Here is a 17,894-nt window from a genome sequence, read left to right as displayed (position 1 = left end):
TTTTCTTCTCTCTGAAAAGTGCCCTAACCATCATGCTGTATTTTGTTCTTGATCTCTATTGTTGCAGCTGCAACTTCCCATGGTATCGAGTGAAGCAAATTTGTAGTCAGTTCTTCAAAAAGTGGAAATACTATATTTTCTGAAGAAAATACTGCTTAGAATATATTAACATGAGAAGAATGCTTTCCTTAGCCTTGAAGTGGAAAGTACCTGAACAAAACCACCCCTCCAGATATATGATGTGATCAGTTTTAGCCCAACCTATTCATTTGTCAAAATTATGAACAGCTGAAAGCAGATTTTTTTTATAATGGAAAAATGTTATGCAAGCCAATGCAAAGTAAGCCTTTTTTTTTTTTTTTTTTTTTTTACATTTTGTATCTCACCTGAAACTTGTGGCTTATTTTTTCTTCATTAAGTTTCTCCAAACTTAACTGGAATTGGAAGTTCTAAATGGTGGGAGAGGGAAATCTGCTAAAATATTTCCTCTTCCCAGTCTGTTGGATTGTGGATTATGGGGCAGTTAGCCTTTCACCATGGCAAGTTTTGCATATCCTGAATTGTACGAGTTTTCTGCATCAAAGATGCAGAACCAAGGCCTCGGAGTACTTTGAGGCTGGTGATTTACATGTATGTGGTTTTGAATCTTCTGTAACAATAAATCGCATATTCTTTACTCTGATGGAGACCATTCAAGCAGGACTGGATGATTATATAATTATCTGAAAAGGAAGATTCCTGACATTCCATAGAGCTCCAGAATATTCACTTTAGCCCTTGAATAATGAAAGTTAGTATCATATTTTAGCTGAAAGGGGCCTCCAGAGATCTAGTCCAATATTTTGCTCAAAGCAGGGCTAAGTTCTAAGATCAGATTGCTCCGATCCAGTCTGTTTGACTGCTGGATGTCTTTAAGAATGAAAATTTCATAACTTCTCTAGGTCCCTGTTGCAGTGCATCACTCACTTGTGGTGAACTTTTTTCCTCCCTGTAAGTCTCGATGGCAATTTAATGGAATCATAGAAAGATTTGGGTTGGAAAGGACCTTAAAGCTCATCTAGTTCCAAGCCTCCTGCTGTGGGCAGGGACATATTCCACTAGACCAGGCTGCTCAAAGCCCCGTCCAACCTGCATTGAACACTCCCAGGGATGGGGCATCCACAGCTGCTCTGGGCAGCCTGTGCCGGGGCCTCCCCACCCCTTGAGCTCAAAAACTTCTCAAGCAGTTTAGATGAATCTCTGGCTGTTGTAATTCATCAGTGTTCTTCCACACTGTTGATACTATCGCTTTAAAAAAACAAACAAACAACAAAAGTTGTTTGTTTCTGGTGATGACTGTGATCAGCTCTGCATTCATAATTTATACTTTAGGAGACAGTCCAACTCTGTAATTAATACATTAAAGGACAATTTCGTGAAGGTAAAAATTCAGTCTTCCACAGCATCCATAGGGTCCTCATCAAAATTTCCCTAATGAACTTAAAACTGTAATTGCTTTCATCTGCTTTTTCTTGTGTTAATGAGAATCATTACATTTTGGATGGTGTTTCTACTGAACATGGATGTCTTAGAGCATGTTGCCTGTTGTACCCCTTGTATTAAGGTTCAGAATTGTGTTGAATCCACTGAATCGTAACAGCTAGTGCCATATGAGATACCGTGTTTTGTTTGGTAGGGTTACGTGCCTGATACAGGGAAAAAGCTGAATTCTGACCAGTCTGCAGGGGCTCTTGTGACTGAATTTCTGATAGAACACTCAGTTTAGAAAAATGGAAGTAATATATTGGAACTTTTCTGATTTTCTGCTACTAAAATGATAATGAAGTATCTTATTTCAGATCAGCTTACCTCAGGTGTTTTTTTTTGTGGGACTTGAAGACCTTATTTCTTATAGAGATCAAGAAAACTGCATTTACCAACCTTTTACTGTATAAGAAATGCACTATGGGGTTAACTGTCACTTGCTATGAAACCAGGAAGACACTGTCTCCTACTGAGTCATTTCAACTATAGAAGTTGGAAGCAGACATATAAATTAAAATGCAACTTTACTGTTAGCAGGCAGTAGTGTTTTAAGGGAACAGACAAACTAGGCAATGCAGTTCCATACTGATCTCTGTCTTGAAGGAACTATTTGTGATGCCTTCAAGAAAACAAAATCATTTTTATTCCATGGATTTTGAAATTACTCGTGTTAATGAAGATGTTATTACAGAATGCTTTTTATAAATACGACTATTAAATTGTCTGTGTGGGAAACAAAACAACAAACAAACAGAAGTTCTCATTTTCTGAATCAAAACCATAGGCTGATAAGTCATACTTCTTTGTTACTAAAAAATTCAGATCTTATTAATCCTTTAAAAATCCATTACTTGGTTTTCACAAATAAGCAATCATGTATAATTGTTGAATGGTCATATTATTTCGGGACCCAAAACTTTGGATTTCTTCCATAACATTAATGAAATTCTGCAGTTTTTAGATATTAGTTACAGTATATATGATTTTTATAGCTATTGTGTTATACTATGTGTTTTGCTAGTATATTGGCTCATACTCTTGGGCTGGTTGCACTGTGCTGTGAAGGGGATGCAAAATTCTCTCAAGCATAAAGAAGAATAGGAGTGTGTGATATGGTGGCTGTCAGGACTGTTGGTAAGGATGCGTCTTGAGAAAAATCCAACTATTTAAACCTTGGCCCCCGAGATTCGCTTCTTGTGGATTTGTATAGCATACATCTGTTGTATAGTTTAAATCATCTGATCAGAGTACTATACCTTTCTGATTTTCTCTAAGCATAGTCCATGCAAAAAAACCTCTTAAAGCCACCCTCTTTTGGTGCTTATGCTTTTCGAATTTTATTTAACACCAGTAAGAATTAAATGGCATTTTGCATTGAAGTGCCATCAGGGACTATGAATAAAAGTTCTAATCTAAATAGAATCTATGTAAGGGTAATTTCTAATTTTTATAGGAATGTTAAAATGAAGAAGTCAAGTTCTGTATTTGCAGCATTTCTTGACAGATAGTGGTGCTGTAAATTATACAGCTGTTCTTCCCCAGTATGGATTCTGTAGTACTCACAGCGATTTATAGGTCCAGAGTGCAGCTGCTGAAAGTCATTTATTCTCAGTTCTGTATTAAATCTATCATATACAAATGCATTAACATTCAGTACAGAGCTCAAGGGCTTATGGCTTTTTCTTTCTTGCTCTGACTTGCTGTCCTGTAAGTGTGTGCAAGGTATGCAGAAAAGAACATAAAAAATACTAAATTGATGTAGAAAGGGAGAAAAAAAAAGAAACAGTATTATCCATGATAAATACTTGAAACCAGCTCATTTTGCAGTTGATGCTGAACAGCAAAACCAAAACCCACTGTTAACGTTTCCGAAATTGGTAATGCTAGTAAGCTTGTTTTGATGGATTAGCACTTCAGCTCCACTTGCTTGAGCGCCAGTCTTTACATCTGTCAGTTGTACCTGTCTTCATGTTACAGAAACTGAATAGTCCCTGCAGTGTTTGAATTGTGTGCATCTTAAGAGAGAGTGTGAGGCAATGTCATTGATCTACTTGATTCAGCTTGGTTTAGTTTTGGATTTTTAAATTAGAAATAAAGAAAAGTAGCTTATTTTAAATATTTGGGAAGCATTTAGAACAGATGATTACAAATAGTTAAACTCTTAACTGGAGTTTGACAGAACTGGGAGAAGGGCCATCATTATTTGTTGAGTATATAATCTGTGACAAAATAGCAGTTGGAATAGGCTGGCTGGTCTGAGTCGTGTACCTGTCTATTGTTGATGATTTCACATCTTTCACATTGAGATATTAAATCTAGGAAGATTTAATATGTTCTGTTCAAGACCAGGAGAAACTGGTACCTAGGGGAATGTTGAGGTGATTTGTTGGAGAAAGATATCCTGAACACTTGTGGCAGGTGGAATACATTTAGACATGATTATATATATAAAAGGAAGGCTGAACCAGAACAAGTGAAATGTGAAAGAGCTATTTGTTTGGTATCTGTGAAACTGTGTATCAGTCAAAATGCTAGTGGACCATGCGGAACATGGTTTTCCACTAGTATTTTTACTTAAGTTGTTTCTAAGTAGCCTAATAGTGTTAAAGCAGAGAATGAAATAAGTTTTCAATTTAATAAGTACCCAAAATCCCTTCTAATTTTAAAAATTAAAAAAAGAAGCAAGTAAAAAATAATCACATATGGTATTATGAGAATTTAGTAAAATTGCAGAAATAAGTAATTGTGGATAAATGTCATTCTGCCACATTTTTCAGTGAGTCATCTTCCTTTGAAAAAATTCCATGCCAAAACGTTTTCTGAAAGCTTTAACAGCTGTATTCTCTGCATTGTACTATATATGAATGTTGGTACTTGATATTTTCCATACCTCTGAAATAACTACAGTATGAAAAATATTTTATTGAGTCTTGCTCAATGTGTTTTACTTTGTTTTTTGTATGAATGTTTACAGAATAGTTTTAACCTTACTGTTTCTCAGAAATGCCAGTTTTCAGGTGTCTTTACTCCTATGAAGAAGTGAGGTCCTGCTTTGGCATATCTTCTGAACTTCCTGCTGCTTCTGCAAGCTCCATGTTCTTCATTGTTTGCCTTTTATTACTTTGCTTAGTTAGACATGTATGTGCAACTTTCTTGTCTGTTGAAAACTGTGATAAGTTGCTTTAATATTAAACTTTAAATTATAAATTTTCTTGACTGCCAGAAATAGGTGTCGATCTTTGAGCTCTTTTCTTTCAAGGATGGATGTTAACCAGCAGATTATTTAGCTTGAAGTGTAAGATGCAATTTTAAACATCATAGGTCAAACCAACACTAACTGATACGAGGCGCTTCTGAAATAAACAGTTAACATCTAGCATCTCTTTAGCTTTTGGAAAGAAATTATCTCTCAGGCACGTTAAGAACTAAGCACTGAAAACAAAGCAACTTTAGACAGGGAAGGAAAATGATGCCATGAAAACAATGAACTTCTGAAAATTTTGAACTGTATTTGACAGCAGCATAAAGATAAGGCGTTCCTTAGGTGGAAGTGTTAACAAAGAAAGAATGTGCTGCTTTACTCATTTTTTTTTTTTTTTTCTTTACAAAGAATAGATGGCTGCTTTACTCATTAAATTAAGGAGGAGGACTGTAGGCCGCTGCTGCCCTACTTTTGGGTGCTTCTACACTGGCTGTCCTGTTTCTCAAGTGCTTGGCATCAACTGAGGTTGGTGTTTCACTGACTCCTTCCCATCCACTGTTTCTTCATCCTAATCTTCCTTACGCTTTTCACTCTCACTATTTTGTGCTGTATCTCCCGTTTCCTCTTTTCCTCTCTTTAAATTAATCTATATTTCTGCTGTGTTTCCCTCCACATCTTCGTTAGCCATCTCCTCCTCTTCAAGATGCGATAAGACCTTTTGGAGGTTCCTAACTTCAGAGCCCTCTCCCTGATGAATGTTTCCTGCTCTAGTTCCAGGCGAGCTCGTTCATGACAAATGTGGCCATAAATGTAGTAGGAGAAAAACCTTTGTGAGCTAATATTTTAAGTGGTATATGTTTGCAGAAAAAGGATTGCTGGACTTAAAGAAAAATTCTTACATAATTTCTTACAGGGAAAAATGGCTTTGCTACCTTTCAAAATGACCTACTTCATCTAAGAGCAGGATATTAGAAGTGTGGGGACCAAATCCTGAAATAATGGATAGAGAAGTGACAGCAAGATGTTGGTCTGTCATCTGTAACTGGGCTAGAAGTTGCTGAAGCATGAGCGACACAGAATATTCTGCAATAGTTGCAATCTGATGCAACAAAGTCATCCAAAGAAACTGCATCTTCTCTAGCTGAACAGCAAATTCTGAAAAACATTTGTAAATTGAAAAAGCTGGGTTATTAAACAGTCATGGGCAATTTTTGATACTTTGTATAAGATAGCTTTGCTTTTCTGCAGTATTATATATCAGTTAGAGTATGATTGATAGTAAATAGGTATAGATACAAAGAGAATGTTGCAATACTTCACTTCTACTGGGAACCTCAGTCCCGTAGTAAATGTTTCCTGCTTGCTCTAAGTTGACTGGAAGTTATAGCTTGATAAAGACAGTGCAGAGTCTTCCCAGAGGCAGAGGGTATCACTTGGGGATTAGTCCTTCACACCTTGTGTATTCATATGTAAGGCTCATGCAAACAAACTCTGCTTACAGTTTATAGCCATACAGACTGTATATATATATGTAGTGTGTGTATATATATATGGTGTATGTTACTCTGTATACACACTGTAGTATAGTATAGCATGAGACACTAAGAACTGCTGATGACTTCTAAAGTTAGCTTGGAATTCCTGACCATCAAACACATAACTGTTGCTGCTTTGTAAAGATAGGTTTCTGTTTTTGTCTCCAGATCTCCTTGATCTATAAGATATATCTTTTAAAATGGTTTACTTTTGTGATGCCTGCAAACACTGCTGTCAGTGTTTCAGTGTTGTGTGTCTATTAGAGAACAGAAATGAGAAAGGAAAAATTTTTATGTTTCTGGAGTGTAATAGTATTAATTTATTCCTTCTACCTGTTTGGACCGGAATAACCTCTGGAAACGTATGTATATAAAACAAAACAAACGCAATCCAAAATGCACACAGACTGGCTTTGGAAATAGATGCTTTCTCTATGAAGGAGCAGATGAGATATTTTTAATAAGAGTTTCCAGTGAGTTTCCATTTCTATGGCACTTGAAGATTTAATAATTTGCTTTCTAGAGTACTTAAATCCAACAGTGACTGGCGAAGGTAATGGTGGGATTTTGATTCACTCAATGAGAAATGCACAAAGGTGTGTTTAAGCACATTCCTTTGATTGAGTGCTGTTCCGAATTGACTGGCATACCTTCCCAGTGGTGTTTAACTTGCTGTGAATGCCTGTAAAATGAACTTTTATGGTCAGTGTAATACAGCTCTATGATCCAGCGATGTTTTGCTTGTGCCAACAGAAGCATTATCCTAAGTCAGGTCTTCTTCCCAGCGTGTGTTTGTGTCTGTCTTCTGTAGGGTTACAGACACTTGCGTAAGGTAGTCATTTCAAATGTACTGTTAAAAGCCTGATGTGGAGGAAGGGGGCCCTTAGGTCGTGCTGGTCGACTTCTCTAAACTTAGCATTTTGTAGAGTAGGCGGTGTCAGCTTTATGATGCAGTTTATGACAGGGGATCCGTGCTGATGGTAAGTGTTTCTCTGTTTAGAACAAGGTATTGTGGGGGTACAGCGAGGGCTGGCAGCTCTGGGAGGCAGGAGCCTCTCCAGCCAGGGCCCTGAACTCTGCGTCAATGTGAGCTGGGCATGCCAGGTGATAGTAACCGGCTTCAACCAGGAGTCTGGATAATTGGGAAAGTTTGTGGTGATGAGACAGGTCGGAAGTAGCTGGGAAGTTGGTCTGTGGATGAGGGCGGGGCCTGGCGAGGGTAACCAGGTGTGAGACAGCCCAGTGACTGCTCAGAAGCACCATTGTGACGGGGCGGGGCTGGGCTGAGCTCAGGTCAGTCCGTGTGCTGAGGCCTGGAAGGGGGGCAGCTGTGGCCGAGCTGGAGCCTGGCACTACTGCGACATAGCTCAGAGAGGGGCTGAGGGTCCCTGGCTGAGCCGAACCGGGGCTCCAGGGCCCCGGGGCGAGGAGTGGATGGATCCGCAGCGCAGGCTGGCAGGGCCTCTGGGGCCTGGTGGCGCTCGCAGGGCCCTGGCAGGTATAGACCTTTAAAACCTGTGTGAAAGTGGTATTATCTTGGAAGAACTGACACAGCTGAAGAGCACTGTGGCAGTGAGTATCAACCCCAGATCTTTTTCACTTTCTTGTCTGTGAGATATTTTCCTTCCACTGAATGACTACGCAGTACTTAGGAAGTTTGTAAACTCGGGTCTTGCCCAGATAAACAGTGCATGTGTGCACTGGGAAAAGATTGAGTTTTGTCATTGTCTTTGATTCACCAAATACACGTAGTTTGGCTGTCACTTTTGACTGAAAGCTAAACACTAAGGCCAAAGTTTAAGCTGTGATAAAAAGTAATGCTTTTGTCTCCCAGCCTTATAGTAATAGGAAATTATGAGGATTTGTATATCTGTGTTTTTCTTGGATATAGAACTCAGTTCAATGGCATTTGTCTCTGCAAAGAGTGAGCTAAAGCACTGCAGTGCACTTCATTTGCAGTTGCCTTTGTGAACCTTGTATTGACTGCAGCCAGTGCAAAATATGGCACTGTGATTTATAGCCACAGTGATGCTTGGATCCCAGAAGCTGTGAAAAAGAGCTGGCTTCCTGGTGTATTGTGCTGTCAAACCTTAAATGTCTTAAGTGTCATAAAGAACAGGTTTTCTTATTGAAGTTGTGCAACAGAAGCTTAACTGCGAAGATAGTTTTCAAGCTTTCCATTCAAGGTGGTCTTGTCCATTGACCATGTTTGGCTGGAACAACCCACAGCTGGAGGTCTGTGACTATCCATTCTTGTTTCATTCTTATCAGGGACAACCAGGTATGGGGAAGACATAATGGTACATCCCCGGGGGGGCTAAGACAGCAGCCTGGGAAAGTATACTATACTGGGCCTCTTAGATTGGCAGTGACTTGATGCAGGATTATCTTTGACCTAAACTGGCCTTATATGACATATCTAGAGCTCAGTTGCTGATTTAGTGTGGAAAAATAAATCCCAGATCAGTGGAAATAGTCCACTAGTCTAAAAAGAAGTTTAAATAAGAGGAAAATGGTAATCTGTGAAGAAAAAGAAAAATATGGTAATGCTCAGTAATGGAGCTGAATGAACTACAGATGCTCAGATATTAAGGTATGAAGAGAGTAGTAGTAAGAACTGGTTTGGAAAATTTCCTCTCTGTAACTCTGTTTGTCTTCTGCCTCTGTGCAGGTGGAAGGTGATCCATCCATACTTAAAATAATCTCAAAAAACATGTAACAAAAAACATGGTCGTAGTATGTGTTTTCCTGTTCCTTTTGTTCTGGTGCCATGTTTTGCAGATATTCCAATCCTATACACATGCTTTTCCCTGTATGGTTCTTCTGCAGCTTGAGAAACATATCTCGTTGCATTCTGTGCCAAAGTTAATGTAGTATATTTGGGCAGGGGTCAGTACAAGCAGAGTTTGAGTTCAATGTTGAGTGTAGCTAGATTTGACACACTGAATGCTCAGACCTTTAAAAGTCTACGGTCTTAGTTTGGAAACTTGTCTGAAAGTGTGCAAGTCATTCAAATTCAGCACAGTGCCTGTCAACGTGCTCAGAACAGTGATGGTTTGATAGTTCATGGGAGAATGTTAACACTCGGCTTGTAGTTCTCAAGTGATATGTTCTGTCAAAGGATAACTCAAAAGAAACTGTATGCTCTCTCTCTTGCTTTCTTGTGTTTCTTAGTGGTGTGTTCTCTTTGACAAGTTAAAAAAAGGAATCAGATGGTTTCTGTTTTTTTCTCTCCAGTGGAAAAAGTTTACCGACTATGAGTTAATAATCTGTTTGTAGAGACTAACTTCCTTCTTCAGAGAACTAGTTACATTATTCTGATAATCCACCTATGCAAATATTTGATAGAGAAATCACTGAATTGTAGGGGTTTTTGGCCTGTTTGTGCAGAAGATCAGACTATGATTATTAGACATCTCTTCCTGTTGACATGAAAAACTCTTAAGGAATTAATTCTTCATCAAGGTGGAAAAGAACAACAGCTTCTTTTGAGGCTGTCCAAGGCTCACAACTGAACAACCAAGTAGTGATGAATTTCCTGGATCTAAGGATTAATTTTTTTTTTAAAGGGATATTTAACAAAAGTGAGGCTCTTCATAGGTGAATTTACCAATACCATGATTCTGAAACTCTACACAACATTGTATGAAACCAAACAGTCTGTATTTCAAAACCAAGAATACATGAATGTTTTGGGCTGTTTCTAGATGCCCTGTTATTGACTTGCTCTTACTGGCTTTGTACTACTGGATTGCCAGTTTGGGATTTCTTACGAACACCTCATTCCTGGTTAGACAGTGCTGTTTTAGAGGCAAAAAGTAATTTGGGAGGACTTCTGAGTTTGTTTGTGTATGATGCAGCAAAATAAGAAGTAGCTAAGAATAGCAGCCAGCTGGACTGAAATGTTGTATTGACTTGCCGTTGTATGTCCTGGTCTGTAGCTTCCTTGCAGCCCAGGAGAAAGGAGAGCATTCTGTTGTCTTTTCATTTATTTATAGGAAATATTATTTTTTGCTGGGAGTTCACTGGATAAATTGCAGATGCTTTACCAAGGTTGGAGGTGCATTAGTATTGGGATTTGAGCACACTGGGCAATGAAGTCATTCCTGCACAGAGGTGATTCATTTATATATTGAGTCACAGTGTTTATTTTTCGTTTGTTGGTTGTTTGTTCTTTACCGTGTTCCTGAGATTTCCAAGTTAGCCTGAGGAAGTAAGATGCAATCCTATGTCCGATGTATCTCTTGCAGTAAACGGGATTTTAAAAGCATAGAACTGGTTCATTTAATATTGCATGCTCTTTTCTTCAGCCATAAACTTATAAACTTCATGCAGTGAGAAGCGGATACTAGGATGCTTTTGTAAATAATGCATATGCAGCCTGATGCAATGCAAAGGAAAATAATTAGAAAGACTTGAGCTTCCTTTAGAGCAGGCTGAGAGCAGCTTTGTATGCATTTTGCTGTTCATTCTACATTGAGCCTCTTACGCCATTTAAAGCTGGTGCCACAGGCTTTTGTTGTTTTGATATGCTATTTTCCCTTCCTTTTTTTATTTTTCCCCTGGATTTAACTTTCTCCTTCACCCAAGCCATTATGCAGATATCTACGAGGTTTTTTCCAAACGTAGAAGATGCAAAAGGAGAGTAGGGAGATGCCTGGAGTAACATAGGATGGATGCAACAGGAGGTTCCTTACAATCCTGATGCTGACAGTATGATTGCACCCAAGTCCATAACTTCCAGCTGTCCAAATAACAGCTCCTGAGCTTGATTCCCAGAAACAGTTAAACCTGACTTGGTAGCTCTGTCGAGCTGTGCTCTCCTTGTTGTCTGGGCTGGCAGGAGCCAGCAGGGGTTCCAGAAGATCTGGGTGGAGAAGGGAGGAACGCGATGAGCGTGGTAAGCTCCCTGAGTGCTTCAAGTGCATACATAGCAAGGAGGGAGGAGAATCAGGCAGTGGCACTTCAGAGGTGGCTTCTTACCAGCACCTTTTTCATTTCCAAACCTCCCATGCGTCCCATTTCCCAGGAGTACAGGGTTCCATCCCTGACCTGCTGTTCCTTTCTGCAGGGTGCTCCAAAAATACACTGGTGGGCAGGGAAGCAAACACAGGGAACTTGTTTAGATGCAACGATCACAGAATTTCTTGCTTAATCGTGTCTGCACCCCTCTCTTTCTCTATTGCTCTATTTCGCTAAGACAGACATGTCTGGGAGGAAAGACAGCTGATTTCCAGGCCAGTTTTCTCATAGGAAAACTGCTTAAAAACAAATAAACTGTGGACAGTTCAAGGTGCTGGTTATAAGACACAATAAAAATTGTACACAGACTTTGTTCGTTTCTCATGAGGTAAAGATGATTCAATTGTAAGTACTGTTGTAGCCCATTTTCACAATCTTTGACAAATTTAACTTGATGTTTCCTTAAACAGAGTAAAGATTGAAAAAAAATTGTTTATACATTACTTGTCAGTTTTGAAGTGCTTTTGGCAATAAACTGCATGTTCTTTTGCTGACAGGATTTGAAATCTAGCAATCAGCGAGATGAAATTGCTGCAGCACGTGCATCCCTGAAGGAGAATTCTTCTCTCCTACATTCAATATGTTCAGCTTGTTTGGAACATTCAGATGTTGCATCCCTTACAGCCAGCAAGGATTCAATTTGCAATGAAATACAGAACGCTCTCAATGTAATTTCTAATGCTTCCCAAGGAGTTGGAAATAAAATGGCACAACCTACATCTCATACGGCTACTCTTGGAAGTGCCCTTGATGAGCTTGAGGTACGTAAACCTGTGAAACTGCAACATTCTTGGAAAAATAGTTTATTTCACTCTCTTTTTTTTTTATTATTAGCTATTGGTATCATATCTGACGAACCTAAAGACATTAGAAACTGATGCTCTGCTTAGTCATAGTCTAAATAGTATCACTCTAAATTATTTAATCGGGAACTCTCACTACCTTCAAAAGAGTCTGGAATTAAGTTGTCGTGTATGTTCAATATTTGGCTTCCTTCATACAGCAGGCAAGAATTAGTTCCAGCTATGTCCCTGATGGTGGAGACAGACACAGCCTTACATGTGTATTACTGAGAAGTAAGTGGGAAGAACCACTGAGTTTAGTTTACAAATAGCAGTGATTATCAGATGATGGTGATCGCTGCTACCTTGACTGCATTTGGACTAGTACAATGTGAACTTAAGTCCTTCTACTCCAAAACTTGTCATTGGGATTGTTAAGTAATTTATATAGTTGAAGGATTTAGAAACCTAATTATGTTTTCTGCTTATCATTAAAAAAAGTGACATAAGTAATACGTTTTCCCAAATTGTGCATTTCTACTTCCATTATTTAGCCAAATACTTGGAGAAAGTCAGTTTTTTCTCTACTCCTGACCTCATCCTAACCTTTTATATGGAGTTTTCCCTTTTTTTCCATGGCTGCTCTCATTCTTACCAGTGTTATTTTCCATTGTTCTGCCAAAAGTGGTAAAAGGCCTTCTGTAGATGAGATTGCAGACCATGCTCCTCATCTTGTGTAGGCCGAGATCAACAAAAGGAATGAAGGTTTCTAAACACATTTGCAAATATGTGTCTTTTTGGTTGTGAATTCTCAGGCTTACCAGATCTCAGCCTCAAAACTCCAATATTGTTGATACATTGTCAGGAGAATTGATGTTTTGACTGATGGTAATAGATTTTGTCTAAAACTTTCAATGAAAGTGTAGAGAAGTACATTGACATCCATATGTGACACAAATCTTGTAGTGGCAGTTTATTGATCAAAGCAGACCTCTCAATCATGCTCAAAGTGGAATTTTTTTCCCTGCAAAGGAACGGGCTACAATTGCAAGTTACAGATCATCCTTCCTTGCTTCTCACACCGGGTTTTAAAATTACAGTTTCTAATCTCGTTTCTTCATAAATTAAAGAGAAACATTTAAGAGTAGTACTGATTTGTTACAATGGAACTCTGAATGACAAATTATATACTTTAAATGGGCTCTATTATTTACATGGTTTACTTACAAATTGTTTAAATGAAATTTGGCAAAAGGATTGTATCTTCTGACTGTAGATGAATTCATCTTGCCTGCATGTGAGCAGTACCATGTTAATGATTTTTTAAAAAAATGTAATTAAATTTATTATTGTTTTAAGAAATAATCACAACATGGAAAAAATCTCTTTTGGTTTGAATTTGGTTTTATTTGGAAACATAAGCACATAAAAGTCTGACTGTTGTAAAAATCCAATTGTGGAGTTTTCCATATAGTTTTACCTAGGTAACGCAAATGGGAATTGAAGCTGTGTGACTTAGATAAAGCACAATTTATAGAGCATTTAACTTCTTCAAATGATTTTGTGAATTAGATGGTTTCACTTTTCTTTCTTAACAGGAAGTTCTTTTGGCTAAGGACCTGAAATAACCTTTGCTCTATCTCCCTGTTTCAAATACAGTTCCATGAAATAGATTGATGTAGTAAATAGTCTGTTGGAAACAAATCTTATTAAATGTTTATAGTGTGGAAATGTGTCATGGAGCTTACTCAACGATCTATTACAGTATTTAGATGTCTTGCAATGCCATTCTTCCTTTGCCAGGGCTGGCAGTGTGAAAGCTATTACAGATTCATAAGTGATGAAACCACCAGTAAATTAGAGCAGTTAACTCTTAAATCAGTAGATTCTCAAGAATTCCTCTTAAAGGCTCCATATAACTGCCATGTCATTCTTAAATAACCACAAAATTGCAATTAAACTTGTAACATTACATATTAAGACCTGTGTTAAAAGAATGTGTAGGTGCAGCTTATCTAATGCTTTTCACTGGTCTTTCATCTTCTGAATGTGAAGAGATTTCTCGCAAAATGATACAGGTCCTGCATGCCTGACTCTGTTAGCGTGTCCATCTGATACATGGTCCTTTACTGGCCATGGCTACCTATGAGATGTCAAAATACTGTAAATCAATCCAAAATGTCAGGAAATAGAACCAGGTTTCTGGATACACGAGCCCTCCTTTTTACGGGTCAGAAGACCAATGAAGGAGAAAAGAGTCATCTAATAATTCTGTTTTAAATGTTTGCTTATGTTGAAGAACTTGGGTAGCTAACCACTGTTTAGCTCTGTTAAAACAAACACGCAAAACTGCTGGTTGCATATCTGGTGTCTTCTGATTTGTTGGAAATTGGATTGTCTTTTCTGCGCAGATGTACCGATCATAAATATTTGATGAGATTGCTTGAAGAATTTGATATATGTGCAGAATCGTAAGTCATATTTTCCTAGTTATTATTGCCTATTTTTTTTTTTTAATTTAGAGCTGAACTGTAGTAGCTTTTTGCCCATGCTATTTGTCCATCTTTGCATCAACTTTCTACAAACTGTCTCCCAAAGGAAAACATTGCTACTCCTGTTTCATCTGAGATTTGAAGGCAGTCATTTTACAAGCTAAATGGCTAATTGGCTGTAGCCTTCAGATATGTCTTAGTGTTCCATAATCAATGAAGCACACAAATATTCTACTTGGCAGGTGTGTTTTACATTATGATGGACATTGTATGAATGGACTAGTGTTGAGGGTGCTTAAGGCATAGGAGCGCAATAGCGAAGTTGCTGCTCAAGTGAATAGTGACCAAGTGGCACAACTCCAGCAGAGGTGAGGTACCACAGAACAGGTCACGTGGATGAGGGAGACAGAATTTCAAATCTCTAACGCAAATAAATCTGTCTTCCGTGTCAGAAATTGTTGTCCTGACCGCTGGATAATGGCTTTCTTAGAATGCCTTCCCGTGTTATTCTTAGAAGATCATCATGGATGAGTCTTTCATGTGTAAGATCAGTTTGAAATTATTTATTGGGTGTAAGTTAAATATAATTTTCTTAAAAGTAAATATTTAAACGTTAATGACTGGTTTTATGCACTTTTCCAAATCTATATTAATATGCTAGTTATTGAAGTCAAAACTTTTTCATTTTTAATTTGGCTGTGTCTTGGGATATAGCCGAAGCAATGAGGACCTAGATAATGCAGACATTAAACACTTGGTATGCGGGAAAATACAGTTCCTGCTGCTGAGAACTGTTTGGATTCTGCTTATAAAGTTAGGCATTCTTACTTAGAGGGGTGACAACTGCAAGGGTTTAATTTCTCCTGCATTTCAGGGTCCTTAGTGGCACTTCTTACCACTTATTTACAATGTTCTGTACTGCATTTCCCCAATTTCCTGCAATGCGTATTGTGTTTCAGACATGTAGTAACTTAAGCTTGCCATCAGGTAAACTGGGTGCAGTTTTCCTTTGCATTCAGCCATAATCTCACTGTTGTAAGGAAGCTTGGCAAAGAGAAGAAATGAGGAAAAAATAAATGCCTTAATCCAATACTCTTAATGTGTCTCTAAGTTACCTTTGTGAACAAGCATTATGTTACTGCCCTTCCAGAAAAGTCTCTTCAGGTACATTTCCTTCCTTCTGTGGAAATAACGATTATAGAAAAGGGCGCAGAACTCTTAATGTTTTAATTGTAATAGGAAGGCTTCCGATGGAGCTGGATTACCTGTCAGGCCTGCCTCTAGGCATTGGCAATTAAGAAGGTGCCTGCAAAAGCCAAGTGCTGTCCTATGCTGTTGCCTGGAAGGACCAGTCTGGCCCCATCCCCTGCCAGCAAGACACCAGGGTATATGGAGATGTTGCAGAGTAGAAGAACAAGCCATCTTCATTCTGTCCAAGTCCTCTTTCATTTCTTTGGATTTTAACCTTCATGGCAGGGTCTACCAGGCCCTGGCAAAATTTCAGCTTTTCTTCTCCCTTTCTTAGAGAAGGCAAAAGTTGAATTTTTTTGCAGTTCCCGAGTAGTTCTTAAGTGGCTCCAGCTTCTCTATTTCTGCAAAAGAGGATGAAAACAGTGGGCTGCCTGTTTGCGTTGCTCTGTCTTTGATAGTGGATGGGCTATGGTTCCATCCAAGTTTGGCTTTGGTTCTAAAGTTGCATGTGAGATGAATGTTTCCATGATCAACATATTTTACATCTTTCAATTAGGAAGTAATTAAGAGGTAAAAATAAGATTCATATGTTGCTTTTATGGATATAAAAATAGCTATGTTTTTCATCTTCAAAATATTTAATCTCTCTCCCTCCTGCTTGCACATAAACTCCTTTTCGGTTTATTATGTGCATCTAGATAGGTGAACATTGGTTTGAGAAAATGCAGGAACTTGGAAATACACAGTTAATACTTTTAATCTAAGGTAGCATCTGCTGATTGCACATAAGCACCTGACATAGACCCATTAACCATTTTAATGGTCTATCCTGTCACTTGCTGAAACAAGCTCATAAACTTAGTTTTAGACTTTGGTTAGTCTCTCAGACTAGACAACAGAAAATTGCACTAGCAGTATCACTGGCCTGATTTTTTGTGATATTCTGCACTGCTATGAAAATCCCAAAATTCAACACAGAAAATGCAGAGACAGAAATTCACTAGTATCTTCTCTTTCTAGTCATTGTGGAAATTTGAAGACTAGAGTTCATCTAGTCCTAGTTTTTGGTAAAAAGCATAACATAATCCTAGAACTTTAGGCCCCAGAAGGTCTTACAGAGGTTGTTTAAGAAAGTTCATTGTCTACTGATTTTATGTGTGTTAATAGGTAGTAAGTATGGGGCTGAATTGCTGAGGGTACCTAAGGAACTAGAATGCTTTTAGGTGAGAGGGAGGACTTCAGGGCAGCGGAACAGTAGTGGAGGTGGAATGTTTAGAAACGTACACCGATCCTGCAAGCTGGGAAATACAACCTTCTGTTTGAATGACACGGTAATGCAGAAAGACCCTGCACTGGTTTTCTTGGGAAATATTCAAATTATCAGGTCTGATTTTTCTCTAGTTGGAGAATCTCCCAGCTGTCTCAAAACAATTCTTGTGTATTTCAGAAAAGATGGGATGCTTGAACATGTAAAAATGTCTTTCTTTCTCTAAATTATACCTAACATGTAGGATAATGTTAATAATAACCAACAAGAAAATCTCAAGGTCACTGAAGTCCCCTGTCCTAGGTGTTTAAGCTTTTATCTTACTATCTTTATCTCACTACACTTAGAATTGCCTGAGCTAGGCAGTACCTGAAATTGTATTATTAAATCTAAATTGAAAAAATAATTAAAATTCTCCAGCTTAAAAGTAGTCTGATAAGCCTGATAAGTTCCGATGTACCTGACCTAAATTGCACTTAAGGGTATATGGCATAGTTTTCTTGTTTAATATTTCTTCTGAAAGTGTGGAATCACATATGGATGTAACAGGTGAATGGATTTACGTGGAATATAGGCTTGGTGATCTGGACCATAACAGCCTTGTTTCAGATGTTCAGTTAGGTTAAAAACTGCTAGTTTGAATTTATTTTAATGCTGAAGCTTGAATATACTTACTTTCATATTTCATGAAAACATCACCTCTCATTTTCTTTCTCTTCAGAGTATTTGCTTGACACACAGATGTAGTTGGTTTTATCATGCCAAAGTGGTTGTCTGCTTTCTGGCTAGTGAAAAGCAAGAGGACACATATCTGTGTCCTTTGAAAAAACAGTTGATTCAGCCTCCTAAAGGTAGCAGCAGTGACTTTCTGCCATAGCA

At 38.3% G+C, this 17,894-nt stretch overlaps 1 protein-coding gene across 3 annotated transcripts in view; it reads left to right on the top strand.

The window, feature by feature from the left end:
- The window catches only part of CTNNA3 (catenin alpha 3), a 499,026-nt gene that overhangs the window by 103,692 nt on the left and 377,440 nt on the right, over positions 1-17,894 (top strand). For all 3 annotated transcript variants that reach the window (XM_065638800.1, XM_065638799.1, XM_065638801.1), the window contains exon 6: positions 11,781-12,044. In XM_065638800.1, coding sequence (XP_065494872.1) covers positions 11,781-12,044 — 264 coding nt within the window. The remainder of the gene's footprint in view (positions 1-11,780; positions 12,045-17,894) is intronic.

This window comes from Caloenas nicobarica, chromosome 7 (genome assembly GCF_036013445.1).
Source record: "Caloenas nicobarica isolate bCalNic1 chromosome 7, bCalNic1.hap1, whole genome shotgun sequence".
NCBI classification, from domain to species: domain Eukaryota; kingdom Metazoa; phylum Chordata; class Aves; order Columbiformes; family Columbidae; genus Caloenas; species Caloenas nicobarica.
The sequence above is the reverse complement of the archived record's forward strand: the minus strand, read 5'-3'. Positions and strand labels throughout refer to the sequence as shown.